Here is a 21,425-nt window from a genome sequence, read left to right on the forward strand (position 1 = left end):
AAAATTAAATTTTATGGTACCATCATTAACATATTTTTGCCTCTTTTTTATAAAAAATTCTATTTAGGAAAAGATAATTTTTATTTTTTATGTAAATTAAAAAATATTTTTATTTTTAACTAGATACTATCAAATAAATCTTTAAATATGTTTAATTGAAAGGTATAAAGTGAGGGTGGAATTCAAAAAATTTCAATTCTATCCTACTCTCTAAATCTCAATTCCTTAATAATTTTTTTTAAAATTTATTTAATAAAAAATAAATTTTGCGATCATTTTTCACTCCAATCATTTTTTGACTAGGAGATTGTTTCCTTTCTTATTACTATTAGGAGAATTTATTTTCAGTTGACTCACTGCTCGACGCTTTGCTTTCTTTCTTATTTATTTCTCTCTCCACCACTTATCCTTCCAGATTTCTACACAGCTAGTTACACGGCTGTTGCATAGTTGGTTCTTAGTTAACAAATTATACTCAAAAAGATGTAGATTTGAGTCATGACAATCGTAATACGAGAGTTTTACCTTCTTATAGGGTGATTCCTTGTGAATATCATATAGTGTGTCTCCTGATACACCACTATCGTATATAGTGATTAACGCTTCTCACGTACGTGAGATATTGTGTCGAAGCTCCTTAAGGTGAGTTCACCTTCTGCACCCAAGATCTCTTCAGAGCTGATGATCGATGCTCCGAAGAACGAACACTTTATCATCTCAACTTTAATTTCTCTTACATTCATCACTCGCTTCTGCTATTTCTCTGCCCGCATCCTGTTCTCAGCTCTGTCTGTTCGATGACTACAACAGGAACGGCCTCTTCCGCTCCTCGGAGCAGCGCCTATCACGTCTTCTTGAGCTTCAGAGGCCAGGACACTCGCCGGACGTTCGTCGACCACCTCTACACGGCTCTCGCCAACGCCGGATTTCGCACCTTCCGAGACGATTACGGGATGGAGAGAGGAGAAAGCATCAAGCTGGAGCTGCACAGGGCAATCGAAGAGTCTAGGGTTTCAATTGTCGTCTTCTCCAGGAACTATTCTTCTTCCAGCTGGTGCCTCGACGAGCTCGTGATGATTCTCGGAAAACGGAGGAGGGAGGATTCCGGCCACGTGGTTCTGCCGGTATTTTACGACGTGGATCCATCCGAGGTTAGGAAAAAAACAGGGGATTATGCGGAGGCGCTTGCGAGGCATGAAGAGCGATTCGAGGGTGAAGCAAATGAATGGAAGGAGAAACTGAAAGGGTGGAAGGAAGCACTCGAGGAAGCTGCTAATTTAACAGGCATGGTTCTACAAAATCAAGCCGATGGGTAAGCTTTTTTCCTCCCGCCTCTCTCTTTTATCATGATTATTAATGGTAGCTGTAGATTCTATAAATAGTAAAACAATTAATAAATAGCATAATTGAGTTATGAATATCATCAATTTTTTTAGAATCAACTTTCAGCAAATGCATTTCTTACAAAATTGGAGACATGACATAATGGCGTCTAGTTACTGTAAGTAGGAAGCATTACATATCAAATTTGTATGACAATTACATGATATCTCACAATTACATGATATTATTTTTGCTGCAATGGCTTTGCCAGAGCACATATTTTCTGGGAAGTAAAATCCGTCAACTAGCAAAAAATTGTAAATTCAAATAGAGAACCTTTGGTGGGGGAGTCCAAGAAACGAGAGAAACATCATGTGCAAATAATGCATCTTGTTTATTAAAAATTAGATTCCCTTCTCATTAAAGAAAGTTCTCTCATGATTTGATTTTCCAAGATCTCAATGGTATATCTGAAGGTATTTTTTTTTGTCTTGGATTCCAACATAGGCACGAGTCAAAGTTTATCCAAAAAATTGTCAAGGTCGTTGAAGACAAGCTAAGGCGAACAATCTTGAATGTTTCCCCACATCCCATTGGACTTCATTCTCGTGCCAAACACATTCATTTGTGGTTACAAGATGAAGGGAGTGATATTGGAATTGTCGCCATCTGTGGGATGGGTGGGATTGGGAAGACAACCATTGCCAAATCTGTATACAACTTAAACTTCTCAAACTTTGAAGGCAGCAGCTTCTTGGCAGATATAAGAGAAGTTTCTGGACAACAAAATGGCCTAATACGATTACAAAGACAACTTCTTTTGGATATTGTAAAGGGAAGGAAGGAAAAAATAAACAGCATTGATGAAGGGATTGCTAGGATCAAAGAAGCTGTAGGTTCTAAAAGAGTTCTTATAATTCTTGATGATGTGGATAAACGGGAGCAATTGCATGCAATTCTTGGGATGTTGGATTGGCTTGCTATGGGTAGTAAAATAATCATAACCACTAGACACGAGCGTTTACTAAAAACTCATGAATGTTGCAAAGTATACAGGGTTGAGTTGTTGGATCATGATGAATCCTTAGAGCTTTTCAGTTGGCATGCCTTTGGACAAAACCAACCTAGTGATGATTATTTGGTAGACTCAAAGAAGGCAGTATCATATTGCAGAGGACTTCCGTTAGCCATTAAAACCTTAGGTTCTTCTCTATTTGGGAAAAGCATAGATGTGTGGAAAAGTCAACTGCAAAAATTGAAAGAAATTCCTGACAATGAAATCCTTGAAAAACTCAAACTAAGTTACGACTCTTTACAAGATGACCACGACAAAGATTTATTCCTTGATATTGCTTGCTTCTTTGTTGGAATGGACAAAGACTCCACAATCACAATCTTGGATGGATGTAATTACTACACATTGGTTGGAATCGAAAATCTCATTGACAGGAATCTTTTGACAGTTGATATGCATAACAAGCTGGTGATGCATCAACTGATTCAAGAACTGGGAAGGGAAATTGTTCGGCAAGAATCGCCCAAGGTGTTGGGAGAACGAAGAAGGCTTTGGAATCACAAGGATTCATTTCATGTCTTGAGAGAAAAAACTGTAAGAATGAACTATTCTCATGTATTTTTGTATTTTTATACTTATTTATGAAAGGATATTGTGTATTTATCAGTGTTACTCCCTCCTTCCATTATTTATTTGCCAGGGCACCAAAAAAATCACAAGCCTCGTTCTTGATATGCATTTCTTGAAAGAAGAGAAATCTGTAGGGAACAGCTTTGGGCACCTTAAAGAAAGCAGTTCCAAAAAGTGCAAGAGACGCCACTTTGAAATCTTCTCCGGTCTTTTTAAAGGCAGTGCTAACAAAAATTCGAATGAAGAAGTTTTGGAAGTTGATGCATTTGCAGGCATGTCCAACCTACAACTCCTACAAATTAGTGATGTACAACTCTGTGGAAGCTATAAAAATTTCCCGAAAGGATTACGATGGTTGTATTGGTCTCACTGTCCTTTACAATCAACACCTAATGATTTCCCTTTTGACAAGCTGGTTGCTCTTCAGATGCCTTACAGTTCCTTGAAAAATGTTTTCAATGGAGCCAAGGTTTGTTTCTTAATTCATTTATTTTCCTTTTTTTTTTTAAAGTTGTAAATTCATAAGATTTTTAATCAACTTATTAACATTTATGGCCTTGTTTCGCTGTTCTGTTTTACAGTGTCCTATAGTATTGAAGATCCTTGATCTAAGTCATTCCCATAACCTTTCTGCGACTCCTGATTTCTCAATGCTACCCAATCTCGAGAGACTTTTACTTGAAAATTGTACAGGGTTGGTTAAGATTAATGAATCAATCGGACTTCTACAAAGACTTGTTTTCTTAAACTTAAGGAACTGTCAGAAATTGAAGAAGCTTCCGAAAACCATTTGTGGGCTAAAATCTCTGGCAACACTAGACATTTCTGGTTGCATAAATATTGAAGAACTTCCAACAGAGCTGGGGAATATGGATTCTCTAACCGTGATTCTAGCGGATGGAACAGAAGTAAATCAATACTCTATCACTCTGGAGGTCAAAGCGTGGAATTTCTTTGTATTGACTTGGCCATTGAGTGTAAGACGAGTTCCAAAAATTTTGTGGGTTTCTTTTCCCCAGTCTTTGGCATATTTAAGTATTGCAAATTGCAATTTATTTGATGACACTTTCCCCAGGGAATTTGGCAACTTATCTTCATTGCAGATACTAAATTTGAGCATGAATCCAATTTGTGGCCTCCCCAGTTGCGTCAAGGATCTTCGTAGCCTCCGGGTTCTGTGGTTAGAATCATGCCCAAGCCTTCGGTCACTTAAGCTGCGGGAAAATATAAAAATACTATATGCTGTTGATTGTAAATCGTTAAAAAAAATAACCTTTCGATCAGTGCACCGCATTTCAAGTGTAACTTATAGCGGTTGTAGGAGTCTATTTGAGATTGAAGGCTTATTCAAGTCAGTACCCTTAGAAAGGGTTGACGCAGAGCGAATAAATAATTTGGGCTTATGTGACTTTGAAGCTATGGATAAACCACCTGTGCGACTTTTACGCGGGCGTTCAACAAAGATGAGGACTGTTCGACACTTGGTACTCCCATTATCTGTCTCTCTCTCTCTCTCTATATATATATATATGTATATATATTATTTATATGTTTGCTTGTGTTTCCACCTTTAACATTTAAATTATACTTTTTGTGGTTTAGGGAATTTACGAACCTCATACATTTTACACTTATCTGCGGGGAAGCAATGTTCCTATGAAGTTTATTCTTAAGAATGTGGGATCCTCAATATCTTTTACCGTACCTTCTGTTGTTAATTTGAAAATTCAAGGCTTATCTGTGTGTTCTGTTTATGCGCATTCCAGACCTCGTGCTCCATTTTCTCCGTCGACCCACCGCTCTTCACACATAATTATCAGTAATGCAACTAGGCATTTGAAATGGAGCTATTGCCCCTATTTCTTTGGCATTTCAAAAACTGATGACTTATTGTGGTTAAGTTATTGGAAGTTTGAGGATCTGTTAGAAGGTGGTGATAAGCTGAATATTTCGATTTTTACAAGTCAAGATTTCCATGTGAAGGAGATTGGCGTCCATCTTGTGTACGAGGAGGCACAGGAAAAGAGGAGCACCCAATGTACCTGTTTAGAAGTTGCCCAACAAATCCATCCCTATGGAGAGGTAGTTCCTGGTTGTTGTAATGGTAGTTGCTTGGAGTGCAAGAATTATCCTGTGCCTGCAAATCCTGCGAGCACTAGAGTCATTCGTCTTGGCAATCATCGTAAGGATTGCTTAGATTGTCCTGGAGGTTATTTGGTATGCCACCATGCAGATACGATAACTCATTATGAACCTCTAGATGCTTTGAGTAAGAAATTAATTCACAAAAAGTGAAGAGAGCGAAGATATTATTTTAACCTTGAATTTGTTTCGACTCTGGCTTCAATTCCAAGCTGCTCACATATAGAGCCCAATAAGCAATCAAAATGTCATTGGTAACCCTATGGCTTGAGTGTTGTTGATAACCGTATTAGAGTTTTGCTTTGTTATTAGCAACGGCTTGCCCTTGTCTTTATTGATTGTGACTGATTTTGGATATTTTCTTTCTCTTCATGATCTGGGACTTCCAATGCTTTTCGGCCAACTTTGGTGACTGTTGCAAAATTCATATGTTTTTCATTCTCCGATATTTATGCTTTAATTCTATGACCTTGTAATTTATTTCATCAATAGATTTTGCTCATCAGAACTAGTTTATTTTTGCCCTTCCACTCTTTTATGTCTTCATTACTTGGATAGGAAAATTTTTAATGTGCTTGATTTCTCACTTGGATTCAGCTCCAGAAGTATCTCCTGTTATTGAATCATTGTCTTTTGTATTGATATACAGAGTTTTTGTATTCCTTAAGATTATATGAATGGTAAATGATGAATCTTGCCTTGTTTTATGGTGATTTCTCTCTGAGTGATAGAATCTCAATAGATTGGATTCATTTTCTATTTACTCTATGACTGAACAATTGAGTTACTCGTCTTTCATTTTCTTGGATAATTCAAACTTCAAACTAAGTCAGGATTCTTTAGGATGATCACGATAAAAATTTATTTGTTGATATTGCTTGCTTCTTTATCGGAGAGGACAAAGACTCCAATCACTATCCTAAATAAATGTGATTACTTTACATTGATTGGGATTCAAAATATCATTGGTAAAAATCTATTAATAATTGATATATGTAATAAGGTTGTGATGCATCAATTGGTTCGGAAAATTAGAAGAGAAATCATTCGACAAGAATTGACTAAAGAGTTAGGAGAACGTGGCAAATTTTGAACTTACAATGATTCATTTCATAAAAGTGTAAGGATTAATTATACTCATGAATATCATTTATCTTTATAAAATGATACTAATTATTCATCTATGTTTCCTTCATCCAAATTTTTTTAGGACATAAGAAAAATTAGAGACACCAATTTTCAAAAAAAAAAAAAAGAAGACTAATAGTGTATATTATACCTATAAAAAAAAAAGCTAGTGGTGTTTACTTATTTTTCACTCAGATTTGAATCTCATTGTAATTAAAATTTTATATATATGTATATTGTGGATTTATAATTTAGGGTCTTAAAGTTGAACTAAATTAAATTATATATGAGAAAAAAGTGAGAATTGATTCCCCCCCCCCCCCCCCCAAATTGATTTCCCAACAAAAGTGGGAATTGGGCATTTTGTGAGCAAAAGTGAGAATTGAAATTACCTAAATTAGAATTTACATGAAAAATGACTATTTTTCATAAAAAAATATGACCAATCAAACAGCCTTATTGTCAATCAGTTTTCAGATTTACAGCAGAAAAATGGCAATGGACTTTGTGGAGATCCCAATGATCCTTGGATGCTTCTAGTCATGTTATTATTTTGGCAAACGCACATCTTTAATTACTAGTCAGACTTTTACCAATTTGTCATCTCTCTCGCTTGGTTTGGGGGGTTATAATTTTTGTGTTTATACATCTCTAGGTCGATGACCTTGGAGTGATTTATTCATAAAGCTGTTGGAAGAGACTATAAACTGATGGTTTTGGAATGCTGCTGCTACTGCAGGAGATCCAGATTGGGCTGATTTAAAGCTTGCACAGGCTAAATACCTTCTTTCACGCTTAGCACAATTCAAGACACTAGTAGCTGATAAATTTCAATGCACGCCTTCTGTAATGGTGGCTGGTGACTTCAATTCAACACCTGGAGATAAGGTTCAGCACTTCTCCTGTTTGTACTCTTGGATTTCTACTTGCCTATTGACTATCTTAGTAGCAATAGTTCAGATGTTGTTTCTTGCATGTCACATCTAGATAGCAGGTGTGGTGGCTTAGTGAAAGTTTTGAGCATTCCATCTAATCAAGTAATTTATTCCCATATTTTCTTCAAACGCTTAATTTCTAAATTCAGCATGTGGACTACGTGCTGCTATTTGTGGGATGGTGCAACTGAGGCTTAAAGGACAACCTATGGCTACTAAAGGCTTGTTTTTAAAGATAGTTTAAATTATAATTATGGAGGCCACTAGTTGTTGATATTGCCTGATATCATTAGGTTAAAACTTCTTGTGATAGGGAAGCAAGAAACAAGCCAGTGAGATATATAGTTGGCTACAACTCTCTATGGCACCATTCTGAGTCTTCCATACGTTTTAGCTTTCCATATCAGTTCCCATTCTTCCAGAAGAAGAAAAAGAAAACTGATGCCCAATCCCCTCTCCATGGCATCTCACATTTTTACCGTCATCCTGAATTAGGATGTTCATAAGTGAAAATCTAAGGGCTTCTTCAGTTGTAGAAAGTATTTTTATAATTTGTCAGCTGGATGTACCCTAACATTTTATGTTTCAAAAACTAATAGCATTCATTTTCAGAAAATTTAAATAATATCTTTTTGATGTTTTCCAATTCAGTGTAAAGTTTTGAAAAATTAGATAATTGACTGCGTGTTAAGTTGTATGTACAACACTTTTTGTTTTCCTATTACAATTTTTTATTAAATAATTGAATCTCTCATTAGAAAATAAAAATCTCGGGCTGCGTTCTCTTTGTTATTTTTAAGTCATTTTTAGTTTTCAATTTTCTAAAATAATAAAAACGCGTTCTCTTTATTTTTTTTAAAAATACATTTTTGAAAACAAAAAAAAATTGTAAAGAAAACTCAAAACAACGAGTATTTTCATCCAAAACAAACTTTAAATTTAAAATTTATTTATTTATTTATTTATTCATATTTTATTATTGTAATGGGAAAAATATTACAAAATTTATTAACTTTAAAATGTATATATATTTTTTAATAATATATTAACATTAAATATTTTTAATATATTAAATAATCAAATTTATTGAATAAAATATCATTAAAAAATTATTTTCAAAATTTAAAAAAAAACTTATTTTCAATTTTCTAAAAATAGACTATCAAAACATAAAATTAAAAATTAAAAAATATAGAAAACGCGGTCTCAATTTTTTAATTTTTCAACTTTATACTAAGAATTTGAAAACATTGTTTTTAATGTTTTCTAAATTTTTTATGACGAATGTCGTGACTTTTTAAAACATAAAATGTTAAGACATACTTTAGTTATAAAATTGAAGTTGACCACTAGAAAATATTTTTTTGAAATTAAATGGGGCCTGAAATTTTTATTTTATAATTGTTGATTCAATCGTTTATCAAAAAATAGAAATTGAAAAATTAGAAAATATTTTTCATAATTGAAGAAGCCCTAATTATCTCTCAGGAGAATAGGATGAGCATTCAGATGTTTTTTAGGCATTATGCTGGATGAATTGTTTTTTTAGCCAATCTATATCCTGCTGGGTTATCGAGTCCTCGTAGAGAGTTGGAATAATAGGTATTGGAATTTATTTTGTAAAACTTGACAAACAGGTGTGGTGGATGTGGTAAAATATATTTGATTTATTATTAAAATGCACATCACAAGAAATAATCCTTATTAAAAACTCTTGACGTCTGAGAAAAAAAATTGATGATTGATTCATTGATTGTTTGTTGTACATACTCTTTGGTTTTGTTTGATATCTATTTGTTTTTGCATTCATTTTTATTTTCATAGATTTGCTTTATATTAATTTATGGAAACATAGACTTTCTGTCACATTTTTTAAACTGAGACTTCTTTGGTTTGAGGTATAAGAATACATGATTTCAGGAAACTCTTCAATGGAATCACCTAACTACGTTGAAGATGTACTTACGTGTCTATGTAGTGTCTATATATGCATTTACAAGGGGAGAGCCAGCCTTCACAAACTGTATCCCGGGCTTCACTGGGACTCTAGATTACATCTTCTTCTCTCCCTTTGGCGACATCAAACCCGTCAGTTACCTTCAACTTCCAGAGCTAGAATCCCCTGATATAATTGGAGGGTTGCCAAATTACCATCACCCAAGTGATCATCTCCCAATTGGTGTTGAATTTGAAGTCATCTGAAATTACATTTTATTGAAGCCCCTCTCTTTTTCCTGGTGATAATGCGTGTTACATTTTAATTTTGTAATGGCACTTTATCTAATAGATAGATAGATAGCCCATTCAATTTTGATATATGATTCAGACATTTTCAAGCTATTCGTGATAGTTGTGGACAAATTCTCTTATTAATTTTTCATCTTTCTCAAACTATAGAGGTTATCATATAAGGATGGTCTATGTTTTTATTTCAATGACACTGCAGTTGTGATGTGTTATTTTCTAGTTTTCCTCTTTTGTTACGTGTTGTTTGCTTTCCAACACATTATTTAGCATATATTATTTATGTTCAGACATATGATGATGTGGCTTAGATATTGTTTTTGAGAACAAATTAGCAAAATATATGTAATCAATTATGTATTTTTTTTCATTTACATTGATTTTATAAATTAATACTAACTAAACATATCACCATTACTAAGATTGTGGATAAATTTCAATGAAGCATGCTTCAAACAAAGTAACATATTATATAATTATATTATTATAAAAAAATCATATACAAGAATCTTCTCTGTGGTCTCTTGAACTTGAAGATCTTGATTACAATACATTATATTCATACTTTCTATATTGTGTTGATCCAATTGTGAAATTTGTTGTGATGCCACTAGCTCTCGAGGGGTATTATACTGAAATTTCTATATTGTGTTGATCCAATTGTGAAATTTGATTATACCATGTTATATTCATGTTTTTTGCACTGTTATTATATTATATCTAATTTTAATTATACCATATCATATTTATATTCTTTATACTATTATTATATTATGTCTGGTCTTAAAACATATTTCTTGTAACAGTATTATTATTTTCTTCGTTACATTCTTCGTGATATTGTAGTTCGTGGCTAACAAAGTGATGTAGGCTCACCTACAACATACACGCTCGGGTACGGATTGCACTAAAAAAACGAATATCATTCTTATTTCATAACCAACCAAAAAACCCTACAATACGAATAAATGCCTTAAATATGTGAAAACTTAAAATCTACTGGGCCATAATCCTCTAACGGGTTGGGCTTTTCAAAACAAAATAAAGAAATATTTAAAATAATGAACTAAAAACATAAAAAAGCATTTTTAATACTGTAAACGATATCAAATAGTCAAAATCCATCATGCATCACAGCGAAGTAGTGAGTCTGATTCGTCTCGTCGAGACCTTTTCGAAATAGGGTCGTGGGCCCCAAAACAGACACCGTATGCAAGAGTTACGCCTATTTCTTCAAACACTGGCCGTCGTAACGTTCTAAGAATGCGAAGGTTTGTTCCTCTGCATTAGACACACGAACCTCATCATTCTCCCCGGGGTCAACGGGATTCATCCTCGAATCTGAACTGTTATCACCGTCGTCCATGTTGTCCCCTAGTATGGTAAAATGTGCTTCACATTAAACACATTAGAAGTACGGATATGAGAAGGCAGCAGCACGCGATAGGCATTAGGATTAATCTTTTCAATGATTTCCACAGGACCATGGTACGAGCGGACAACTTAGAATATTCATGAGACGACACCCAATTCTTAATAAGGACTACCCAAACATAATCACCCACTTTGAACTCAACAGAACGGCGATGACGGTTCGCCGCCTCTTTATACTTACAAGTAGATTCCAACAAATTAGCATAGGTCGCCGCATGAATCTATTGCAAGCTACGAACAAAGTTGACAGCTTGCCCATGCAACCAAGTCTTAGAAGGCAGCGTCAATAAATCAATTGTCAACATCTCACTCACAAACAAGGAACGAGAAAGTAGATTACTATTGTCCCCTGCCGAAGAGGCACAATGAGTGTTCTTGGAGGGTAGTAGTACAATCTTCTTGCTCGAAAGGGTGAAGCTATATGCATTACGTCGTCCATCATGACACACACTTCGATCAAACTGCCATGGACGACCCAACAACAGATGACATGCGTCCATAGGCACCACATCACACCACGCATTATCACAATACACATTGCCAATAAAGAAAGGGACCAATACATGTCTAGTGACGAAAATTTCTTTACCTCGTTTCAACCATGCCAAACTGTAAGGAGCAAGATGGGGCTCTGTGGCTAAATTCAACTTTTGAACAACAGCCTCTGACATCACATTTTCACAACTGCCCGAGTCAATGATAAATCTGCACACATTCCCCTCAATGGTGCAAGTGGACTGAAAGATACGGTTTCGCTGCAAGTTCTTAGACGACCCTTTAGGCGTAAGACACACTCGTAGTACTACCAAAAGAGGCCCTACGTCACCTGTAAGCACCTCATCATCTTCTGCTGCTTCTTCCCCATCATTGACAGAGTTGACAACATGAGTTTGGCTCACATTTCCTATCAGCAGACCCGGACGTGACTGCCCTTGGGACGGACAGTCCCTCCTCAAATGGCCAAACCCACCGTAACCAAAGCACGAACCACCACGCCCCCGCCCACCAGGAGAAGCCTAGCCACCCGGAGTCGCAGTTGTAGGACCCGCAAATCGAGTGGTTTGATCAGCGCCCCGTGGAGGTTGGAACGGACCAGATGTGGGATTCGGGGTGATTTGTCAACCCCCACCTCCAAATGGACCACCAAAACTACCGACTCCCGAGCGCCGCAACTGCTGATTTTCTGCCTGGAATGCACATTGATGAGCCTCAGACACAAACACTGGTGAAAACATATTGAGAATGTCCTGCAAATTCAACCTAAGTTCGCTAATGTAGTGTGCCACCAACTAATCCTCTGATTCCCCCAAATCATTACTCGCTATTAATTGGTAGAATTCTGTGGAATAAACATCTACAGAATGATTTCCTTGCCTTAAATTCTGCAAACGCTGGTACAAAGTCCTCGTGTAATTGAAGGGCAGGAACGTCGCCTTTAACTGTTTCTTCATCTTCTCCCATGACTGAATCTTCGCCTTATCTTGACTGCTTCGATTCTGCTTAACTTGTTGCCACCAAGCGGCTGCCCGACCACGCAGCCTCGTAGCTACCAAGGGTACCCTTTTGTCATTGGGCACCTCCTTGTAATCCAAAATCTCTTCTATGGCTGATAACCAATCGAAAAATTCGTCAACCTCAATCCCACCATGAAACTCGGGGATATCCACCTTAATTTCGGCCTCCCAACATTGGAAAGCATCTCGCTGCACCACCGATTGTTGTCTACCAACTCGTTCCCGAGGCTGCGGCACACTCGCGCCATCCCTATTGACTGTTGGTCCACGACACGGTGGAACATAAGGGGTTCCGTGCTGCACAACCTCTGTCGCCCACGTCATAAACTGATCAAACCAAGTTGTCAACATCTCAATCTGATTCCGCAAATATGCAATTTCATCATCTCGGCCACCACAACCGCCACGAACAGCACGTCCTCTTCCACGAACCATGCTCTGATACTAACTGATGTAGGCTCACCTACAACGTATACGCTTGGGTACGGATTGCACTAAGAAAACGAATATCGTTCTTATTTCATAACCAACCAAAAAACCCTATAATGCGAATAAATGTTTTAAATATGTGAAAACTGAAAATCTACTAGGCCACAATCCTCTAACGGGTTGGGCTTTTCAAAACAAAATAAAGAAATGTTTAAAATAATGAACTAAAAACATAAAAAAACATTTTTAATACTGTAAATGATCTCAAACAGTCAAAATCCATCATGCATCACAGCGAAGTAGTGAGTCTGATTCGTCTCGTCGAGACCTTTCCAAAATGGGGTCGTGGGCCCCAAAATGGACACCGTATGCGAGAGTTACGCCTATTTCTTCAAACACCGGCCATCGTAACGTTCCAAAAATACGAAGGTTTGTTCCTTCGCATTAGACACACGAACCTCGTCACAAAGTGTTCAAAATCACCATTTGAATTAAATTTTGATATTGGTTGCGATCCTATCACTTCTTTGTTAAGATTATTTTAACGCAGTTGTGATATTATACATACAAAACTTTAATATCTTTGTATAACTAATTACGTGACTTTTTTTTTTTTTAATATGATTTGATCACCCATGGTGGGGTCAATTTGTGCGTGATTATAAATTATAAGGAGCTGGGGCATTGGTGTAAATTTGCTCTAAGGCAACTCAACCCAAGCCAGCTTCTCTCCATAATCTTGTCGTACCTGGACGCTAAGTTATGATAATTTTCTATGAATTAATTATTATATTTATGTTTAATATATATATATATATTTTTCATATCTGTTCAATGACTACTAGTACAGGAGGAGTCGTCCAAGAAGCGTCCTCTTCCTTTCCTTAATTGGTGTAGGTATCATATATAATAATTTTCAGAAAACATCAAGAAAATTAATACTAAATTAATAAAAATGGATGCCCATCTTCAATCTAACTTTCGGCTTTTCCAACAAATAACTCACGTTTAGACTTTTAATTTAGCAAGCCGCTAAGAAGAAGAATCCAACTACAAGAACAAAATTATGTTCAAATTAATAAATTGTCAGTCCCATCCTATTATTATTATATTCATTTCTCTTCAACGGTTCAAGTCTACTCTTTTCTTTATTATATTATTATATTAATTATTAATAATATAATAATTAATAGATAATTATCATTACAGTTTTGGAATGTTTCTTTTGGGAGATTATTATGCGATTCTCTTTTTGTTAATTTTTGTTTTTTGTTTTTATTTTCAATGCCATGGTAATTAGGTATATACCTTCTTCTTGTTTTCTCTCTTGTGGATTTTTCTGCTTATTTTTTATCATCTTGTTTGATTCTACTTAGTATTATATATTTTAATCTTTAATTAGTATTATATATTTTTATTATTTTCAATGCCTATACCTATCATTGGTAAATCACCATGTAGATATATATATATATTTTTTTCGTATGAAGTATTATTACAATGCTACGGACAAAGCATTTAATTTTTTTCTTTTTATAATCTTAATTTTTTTTTTTTTTATTAAAGCCAACACGAACTTCCAAGAATAGGAGGAGGAAGATAAAAATGAAGATGGTATTTGATCTAATAAAATTATCCCAATTGATAGACTGATTATTTGAATATCTCGAAAAAATACAGAAGAAGAAGCCAAGCAAGTATATCAATAATGGATACAATTTTTAATATTGGAGAACCCATAATAATAATTAAATAAATTCAAGATAATTCTCAAGATTGTTTCTACATCTTGTTTTGTTGAAAAACAGAGGATGGGTTTTTTTTTTTTTCTGCATCTTGTTTTACTGTTCAATTAGACTCTTATCACTAATCATGAATTTACGAGGTATTTTTATTTTTTAATTTTTTATATTTTATATTTTATATGATACGTGAATTTTATAGAATATATTTATCTAACATGTAGTATCAAGCCTAAGCTAAGGATATTAATTAAAGATAAATATTAACAAAGCATAGAAATAGAATAGATGATTAAACGAAGCAGTGGAATGGATGTAAAATTCGCTTCATCTTCGTTGCACCTTCTCTCCAACAACGTTTTTGCTTGTTCTGCTTTTAGTGGGCCATCAACGCTATGCTTTCTTTCTTCGCAGTTTTTCCTTCTCCACTCTTGAAACTAAGAGAGTGGGTAGAAATTTCTTGGGTTTCTTTCCCGCAGTCTCCACTCTTGCAAATTGCAACTATTTGGATTCCAGTTTCCTCAAATCACAGTTCTCTTCATTTCCATTCCAACTTCCCTCCCCGCATTATAATGCTTTTGCCTTGGCTTTAGCCTTCACACTTGCTTTCGGCATTTGTTTACATTTGCTTTTGACAAATGAGCCATAACAAGGTGATTTTAATTTAATAAATAAATTTGTCATTTACTTATAATAATTCACTTTACAATATTAAATGCAGAAATAACATTTTTGATAATAATAGCAGTTCCGGCAGGGGTTGTAAATGTGGCTTCATTTTCGTTGCAACTTCCCTCCACATTTAATTATTAGACTTCCCTTTTGAGTCACTGCTGGACGCTTTGCTTTCTTCCTTATTTCTCTCGCTTTCTCCACTCATCCTTCCAGATCTCTTCGGAGCTGATGATCGATGCTCAGAAGAACGAACACTTTATCATCTCAACTTTAATTTCTCTTACATTCATCATTCGCTTCTGCTATTTCTCTTCCCGCATCCTGTTCTCAGCTCTGTCTGTTCGATGACTACAACAAGAACCTCGTCTTCCGCTCCTCGGAGCAGCGCCTATCACGTCTTCTTGAGCTTCAGAGGCGAGGACAATCGCCGGACGTTCGTCGACCACCTCTATACGGCTCTCGCCAACGCCGGATTTCGCACCTTCCGAGACGATTACGGGATGGAGAGAGGGGAAAGCATCAAGCTGGAGCTGCATAGGGCCATCGAAGATTCTAGGGTTTCAATTGTTGTCTTCTCCAGGAACTATGCTTCTTCCAGTTGGTGCCTCGACGAGCTCGTGATGATCCTCGAAAAACGGAGGAGGGAGGATTCCAGCCACGTGGTTCTGCCGGTGTTTTACCACGTGGATCCATCCGAGGTTAGGAAACAAACAGGGGATTATGCGGAGGCACTTGCGAGGCATGAAGAGCGATTCGAGGGTGAAGCAAATGAATGGAAGGAGAAACTGAAAGGGTGGAAGGAAGCACTTGAGGAAGCTGCTAATTTAACAGGCATGGTTCTACAAAATCAAGCCGATGGGTAAGCTTTTTTCCTCCCGCCTCTCTCTTTTTCCATAATTATTAATGGTGGCTGTAGATTCTATAAATAGTAAAACGATTAATAAATAGCATAATTGAGTTATGAATATTATCAATTTTTTTAGAATCTAGTTTCAGCAAATGCATTTCTTACAAAATTGGAGACCTGACATAATGGCGTCTAGTTACTGTAAGTAGAAAGCATTACATATCAAATTTGTATGACAATTACATGATATCTCACAATTACATGATATTATTTTTGCTGCAATGGCTTTGCCAGAGCACATTTTTTGGGAAGTAGAGTCCGTTAACTAGCAAAAAATTGTAAATTCAAGTAGAGAACCTTCGGTGGGGGAGTCCAACAAACGAGAGAAACATCATGTGCAAATAATGCATCTTGTTTATTAAAAATTAGATTCCCTTCACATTAAAGAAAGTTCTCTCATGATTTGATTTTCCAAGATGTCAATGGTATATCTGAAGGTATTTTTTTTGTCTTGGATTCCAACATAGGCACGAGTCAAAGTTTATCCAGAAAATTGTCAAGGTCGTTGAAGACAAGCTAAGGCGAACAGTCTTGAATGTTTCCCCATATCCCATTGGACTTCATTCTCGTGCCAAACGCATTCATTTGTGGTTACAAGATGAAGGCAGTGATGTTGGAATTGTCGCCATTTGTGGGATGGGTGGGATTGGGAAGACAACCATTGCCAAATTTGTATACAACTTAAACTTCTCAAACTTTGAAGGCAGTAGCTTCTTGGCAGATATAAGAGAAGTTTCTAGACAACAAAATGGCCTAATACGATTGCAAAGACAACTTCTTTCGGATATTGTAAAGGGAAGAAAGGAAAAAATAAACAACATTGATGAAGGGATTGTTAAGATTAAAGAAGCTGTAGGTTCTAAAAGAGTTCTCGTAATTCTTGATGATGTAGATAAACGGGAGCAATTGCATGCACTCCTTGGGATGCTGGATTGGCTTTCTCTGGGTAGTAAAATGATCATAACCTCTAGACATGAGGGTTTACTAAAAACTCATGAATGTTGCAAAGTACGCAGGGTTGAGTTGTTGGATCTCAATGAATCCTTAGAGCTTTTCAGTTGGCATGCCTTTGGACAAAACCATCCTAGTGATGATTATTTGGTAGAGTCACAGATGGCAGTAAAGTACTGCAGAGGGCTTCCGTTAGCTATTAAAACTTTGAGTTCTTCTCTATCTGGGAAGAGCAGAGATGTATGGAAAAGTCACCTACAAAAATTGAAAGAAATTCCTGACAGTGAAATCCTTGAAAAACTCAAACTAAGTTACGACTCTTTACAAGATGACCACGACAAAGATTTATTCCTTGATATTGCTTGCTTCTTTGTTGGAATGGACAAAGACTCCACGGTCACAATCTTGGATGGATGTGATTACTACACATTGGTTGGAATTGAAAATCTCATTGACAGGACTCTTTTGACAATTGATATGCATAACAAGCTGGTGATGCATCAACTGATTCAAGAAATGGGAAGGGAAATTGTTCGGCAAGAATCGCCCAAAGTGTTGGGAGAACGCAGCAGGCTTTGGAATCACAAGGATTCATTTCATGTCTTGAGAGAAAAAATTGTAAGAATTAACTATTCTCATGTATTTTTATACTTATTTATGAAAGGATATTGTGTATTTATCAGTGTTACTCCCCCCTCCCATTATTTATTTGCCAGGGCACCAAAAAAATCACAGGCCTCGTTCTTGATATGCATTTCTTGAAAGAGGATAAATCTCTAGGGAACAGCTTTGGGCACCTTAAAGAAAGCAATTCCAATAAGCACAAGAGCTATCACTTTGAAATCTTCTCCGGTCTTCTTAAAGGCAGTGCTAACAAAAATTGGAATGAAGAAGTTTTGGAAGTTGATGCATTTGCAGGCATGTCCAACCTACAACTTCTACAAATTAGTGATGTACAACTCCATGGAAACTGTAAAAATTTTCCGAAAGGATTACGATGGTTGTATTGGTCTCACTGTCCTTTACAATCAACACCTAATGATTTCCCTTTTGACAAGCTGGTCGCTCTTCAGATGCCTTATAGTTCCTTGAAAAATGTTTTCAATGGAACCAAGGTTTGTTTCTTAATTCATTTCTTATCCTTTCTTTTCTGCTATAAAGTTGTGACTTCATAAGATTTTAATCAACTTATTAACATTAATGGCCCTGTTTTTCTGTTTTACAGTGCCCTGTAGGGTTGAAGATCCTTGATCTAAGTCATTCCCATAATCTTTTTGCGACTCCTGATTTATCAATGCTACCCAATCTGGAGAGACTTGTACTTGAAAATTGTACAGGGCTGGTTGAGATTAATGAATCAATTGGACTCCTACAAAGACTTATTTTCTTAAACTTAAGGAACTGTCAGAAATTGAAGAAGCTTCCGAAAACCATTTGTGGGCTAAAATCTATGGCAACACTTGACATTTCTGGTTGCATAAATATTGAAGAACTTCCAACAGAGCTGGGGAATATGGATTCTCTGACAGTGCTTCTAGCGGATGGAACAGAAATAAATCATTACTCTATCACTCTGGAGGTCAAAACATGGAATTTCTTTGTATTGACTTGGCCATTGAGTGTAAGACGAGTTCCAAAAATTTTGTGGGTTTCTTTCCCCCAGTCTTTGGTATATTTAAGTATTGCAAAATGCAATTTATTTGATGACACTTTCCCGAGGGAATTTGGCAACTTATCGTCATTGCAGATACTAAATTTGAGCATGAATCCAATTTGTAGCCTCCCCAATTGCGTCAAGGATCTTCGTAGTCTCCGGGTTCTGTGGTTAAAATCATGCCCAAGCCTTCGGTCACTTGAGCTGTGGAAAAATATAAAAATACTACATACCAGTGGCAGTAAATCGTTAGAAAAAATAACCTTTGGATCAGTGCGCCGCACTTCAAGTGTAAATTATTGTCGTTGTACGAGTCTATTTGAGATTGAGGGCAGATTCAAGTTAGAACCCTTAGAAAGGGTTGACGCAGAGCTAATAAATAATTTGGGCTTATTTGACTTTGAAGCTATGGATAAACCGCCTGTGCTACTTTTACGCTGGCGTTCAACAATGAGGACTGTTCGACACTTGGTACTCCCATTCTCTCTCTCTCTCTCTCTTTATATATATATATATATATATTATTTATATGTTTGCTTGTATTTCCACCTCTAACATTTAAATTATACTTTTTGTGGCATAGGGAATTTACGAACCTCATACATTTTATACTCATCTGCGGGGAAGCAATGTTCCTGTGAAGTTTATTCTTAAGAATGTAGGATCCTCAATATCTTTTACCGTACCTTCCGATGTTAATTTCAAAATTCAAGGCATGTCTATGTGTTTTGTTTATGCGCATTCCAGACCTCGTGCTCCATTTTCTTGGTCGACCGACCCGTTTCCACACATAATTATCAATAATGCAACTAGGCATTTGAAATGGAGCTTTTGTCCAAGTTTCTTTGCCATTCCAGGAGCTGATGAGGACTTCTTGTGGTTAAGTTATTGGAAGTTTGAGGATCTGTTAGAAGGTGGTGATGAGCTAAATATTTCGATTTTTACAAGTCAAGATTTCCATGTGAAGGAGGTTGGCGTCCATCTTGTGTACGAGGAGTCACAGGTAAAAAAGAGCACCCAATGTGCTAGTTTAGAAGTTGCCCAACAAATCCATCCCTATGGAAAGGTAGTTCCTGGTTGTTGTAATGGTAGTTGCTTGAAGTGCAAGAATTATCCTGTGCCTGCAAAACCTGGGAGCACTAGAGTCATTCGTCTTGGCATTCATCCTAAGAAATGCTTAGATTGTCCTGGAGGAGGTTATTTGGTACGCCACCATTCACGGAGGATAACTCCTTTTGAACCTCTAGATGTTGTTTGTAAGAAATTAATTCACAAAAAATAAAGCGAGCGAAGATATTATTTTAACCTTGAATTTGTTTTGTCTCGGGCTTCAATTCCAAGCAGCTCACATATAGGGCCCAATAAGCTGCTTTGTAATTAAGATATTTTCTCTCTTCATGGTCTAGGACTTCCATTGCTTTTCGGCCAGCTTTGGTGACTGTTGCAAAATTCATATGTTTTTCATTCCCAGATTTATGCTTTAATTCTAGCACCTTGTAATTTATTTCATCAATAGATTTTTGTTTATCAGAACTAGTTTATTTTTGCCCTTCCACTCTTTTGTGTCTTCATTGCTTGGATTGGAAAATCTTTAATGTGCTTGATTTATCACTTGGATTCAGCTCCATGAGTACCTCCTCTTATTGAAACATTGTCTTTTGTATTAATATACTGAGTTTTTGTATTCCTTGAGATCATATGGACGGTAAATAATGAATCTTGCCTTGTTTTATCATTCCATAAGAAGTTAACAAAGGAGTGAGGAGAACGTGGCAAATTTTGATCTTACAATGATTCATTTCATGTATTGAGAAAAAAATGTAAGGATTAATTATAGCAATGAATAAAATAATACTAATTATTTATCTATGTTTCTTCCATCCAATTTTTGTTAGGACACAAGAAAAATTAGAGGCGCCAATTTTTTTTTTTTTTTTAAAATAAGACTAATAGTGTATATTATACCTATAAAAAAATTAGTAGAGTCTGTTTATTTTTCATTCAGATTTGAATCTCATTGTAATTAAAATTTTAGATATATGTATATTGTGGATTTATAATTTAGGATCTTAATGTTGAACTAACTTAAATTATATATAATCGCACTGATATGAGTAAAATTTTAAAAATCAATTTACTCAAATCATCCCAGGTTGATTAAAATACCAATGTTAACTAATTTTTTTTAGAATTTAAGAGATTTTAATAAGTATAGTAGTCGTGATAAAATTAATTTTAATGATAATTTCCTACCTAACTTGAAATTTAGTTGTATTTTTATACAATAACATATATTTTGGTTAGTTTGATTAAAAATTAAAATATTAACATTAAAATCAAACTAAAAGCTAAAAATGATTTTTATATCAAAACTAATTCAAATCAAACTTAATAAAAATGGGACAAAATTAACTAATTCGATTTGAACTGTCAATCAACTTCCTTTTTAGAATTTGAAAGTTCTTAAAAGGAAAATATTTTGTATTTTTAATAAACTATATTAACGGATGAATTTAGAATTTGTTGGTTTCGTTTAAGATAGAGTTAAAATTTTGCTTATAAAAACTTTGCACATTGTTTGGTGCAATAATATCAAAAATAAATTATTATAGAGTTTTTATTTTGATAATACTATTTTTACATTGTATTTTGACATTATATTTGACATTCATAAAATTATAAGTATTTTTTGTAAATAATTA

General features: G+C 35.4%; 2 protein-coding genes across 8 annotated transcripts in view; both read left to right on the top strand.

The window, feature by feature from the left end:
- Positions 1-430: 430 nt before the first annotated feature.
- The window catches only part of LOC127812982 (disease resistance protein RPV1-like), a 68,188-nt gene continuing 47,193 nt past the window's right edge, over positions 431-21,425 (top strand). The window contains exons 1-7 of one of the 7 annotated variants that reach the window (XM_052353623.1): positions 431-742; positions 781-1,312; positions 1,831-2,932; positions 3,039-3,437; positions 3,550-4,452; positions 4,571-4,645; positions 4,735-4,940. In XM_052353623.1, the coding sequence (XP_052209583.1) occupies positions 682-742; positions 781-1,312; positions 1,831-2,932; positions 3,039-3,437; positions 3,550-4,452; positions 4,571-4,645; positions 4,735-4,791 (3,129 nt within the window). In that variant the 5' untranslated portion in view covers positions 431-681 and the 3' untranslated portion in view covers positions 4,792-4,940. Of the gene's footprint in view, positions 743-780; positions 1,313-1,830; positions 2,933-3,038; positions 3,438-3,549; positions 4,453-4,570; positions 5,818-6,977; positions 7,771-9,093; positions 9,567-21,425 lie in introns of those variants that run through there. The other 6 variants (XR_008026033.1, XM_052353621.1, XM_052353624.1 and 3 more) reach the window with 6 other exon arrangements.
- LOC127812984 (disease resistance protein RUN1-like) lies at positions 15,330-20,256 on the top strand. Its single transcript, XM_052353629.1, has 5 exons — positions 15,330-16,070; positions 16,586-17,687; positions 17,786-18,184; positions 18,295-19,194; positions 19,307-20,256. The coding sequence occupies exons 1-5, from the start codon at positions 15,556-15,558 to the stop codon at positions 20,003-20,005; spliced, it is 3,615 nt and encodes a 1,204-aa protein (XP_052209589.1). The 5' UTR covers positions 15,330-15,555; the 3' UTR covers positions 20,006-20,256.

The sequence above is a fragment of the Diospyros lotus genome, chromosome 11 (genome assembly GCF_014633365.1).
Source record: "Diospyros lotus cultivar Yz01 chromosome 11, ASM1463336v1, whole genome shotgun sequence".
Classification (NCBI taxonomy): Eukaryota; Viridiplantae; Streptophyta; class Magnoliopsida; order Ericales; family Ebenaceae; genus Diospyros; species Diospyros lotus.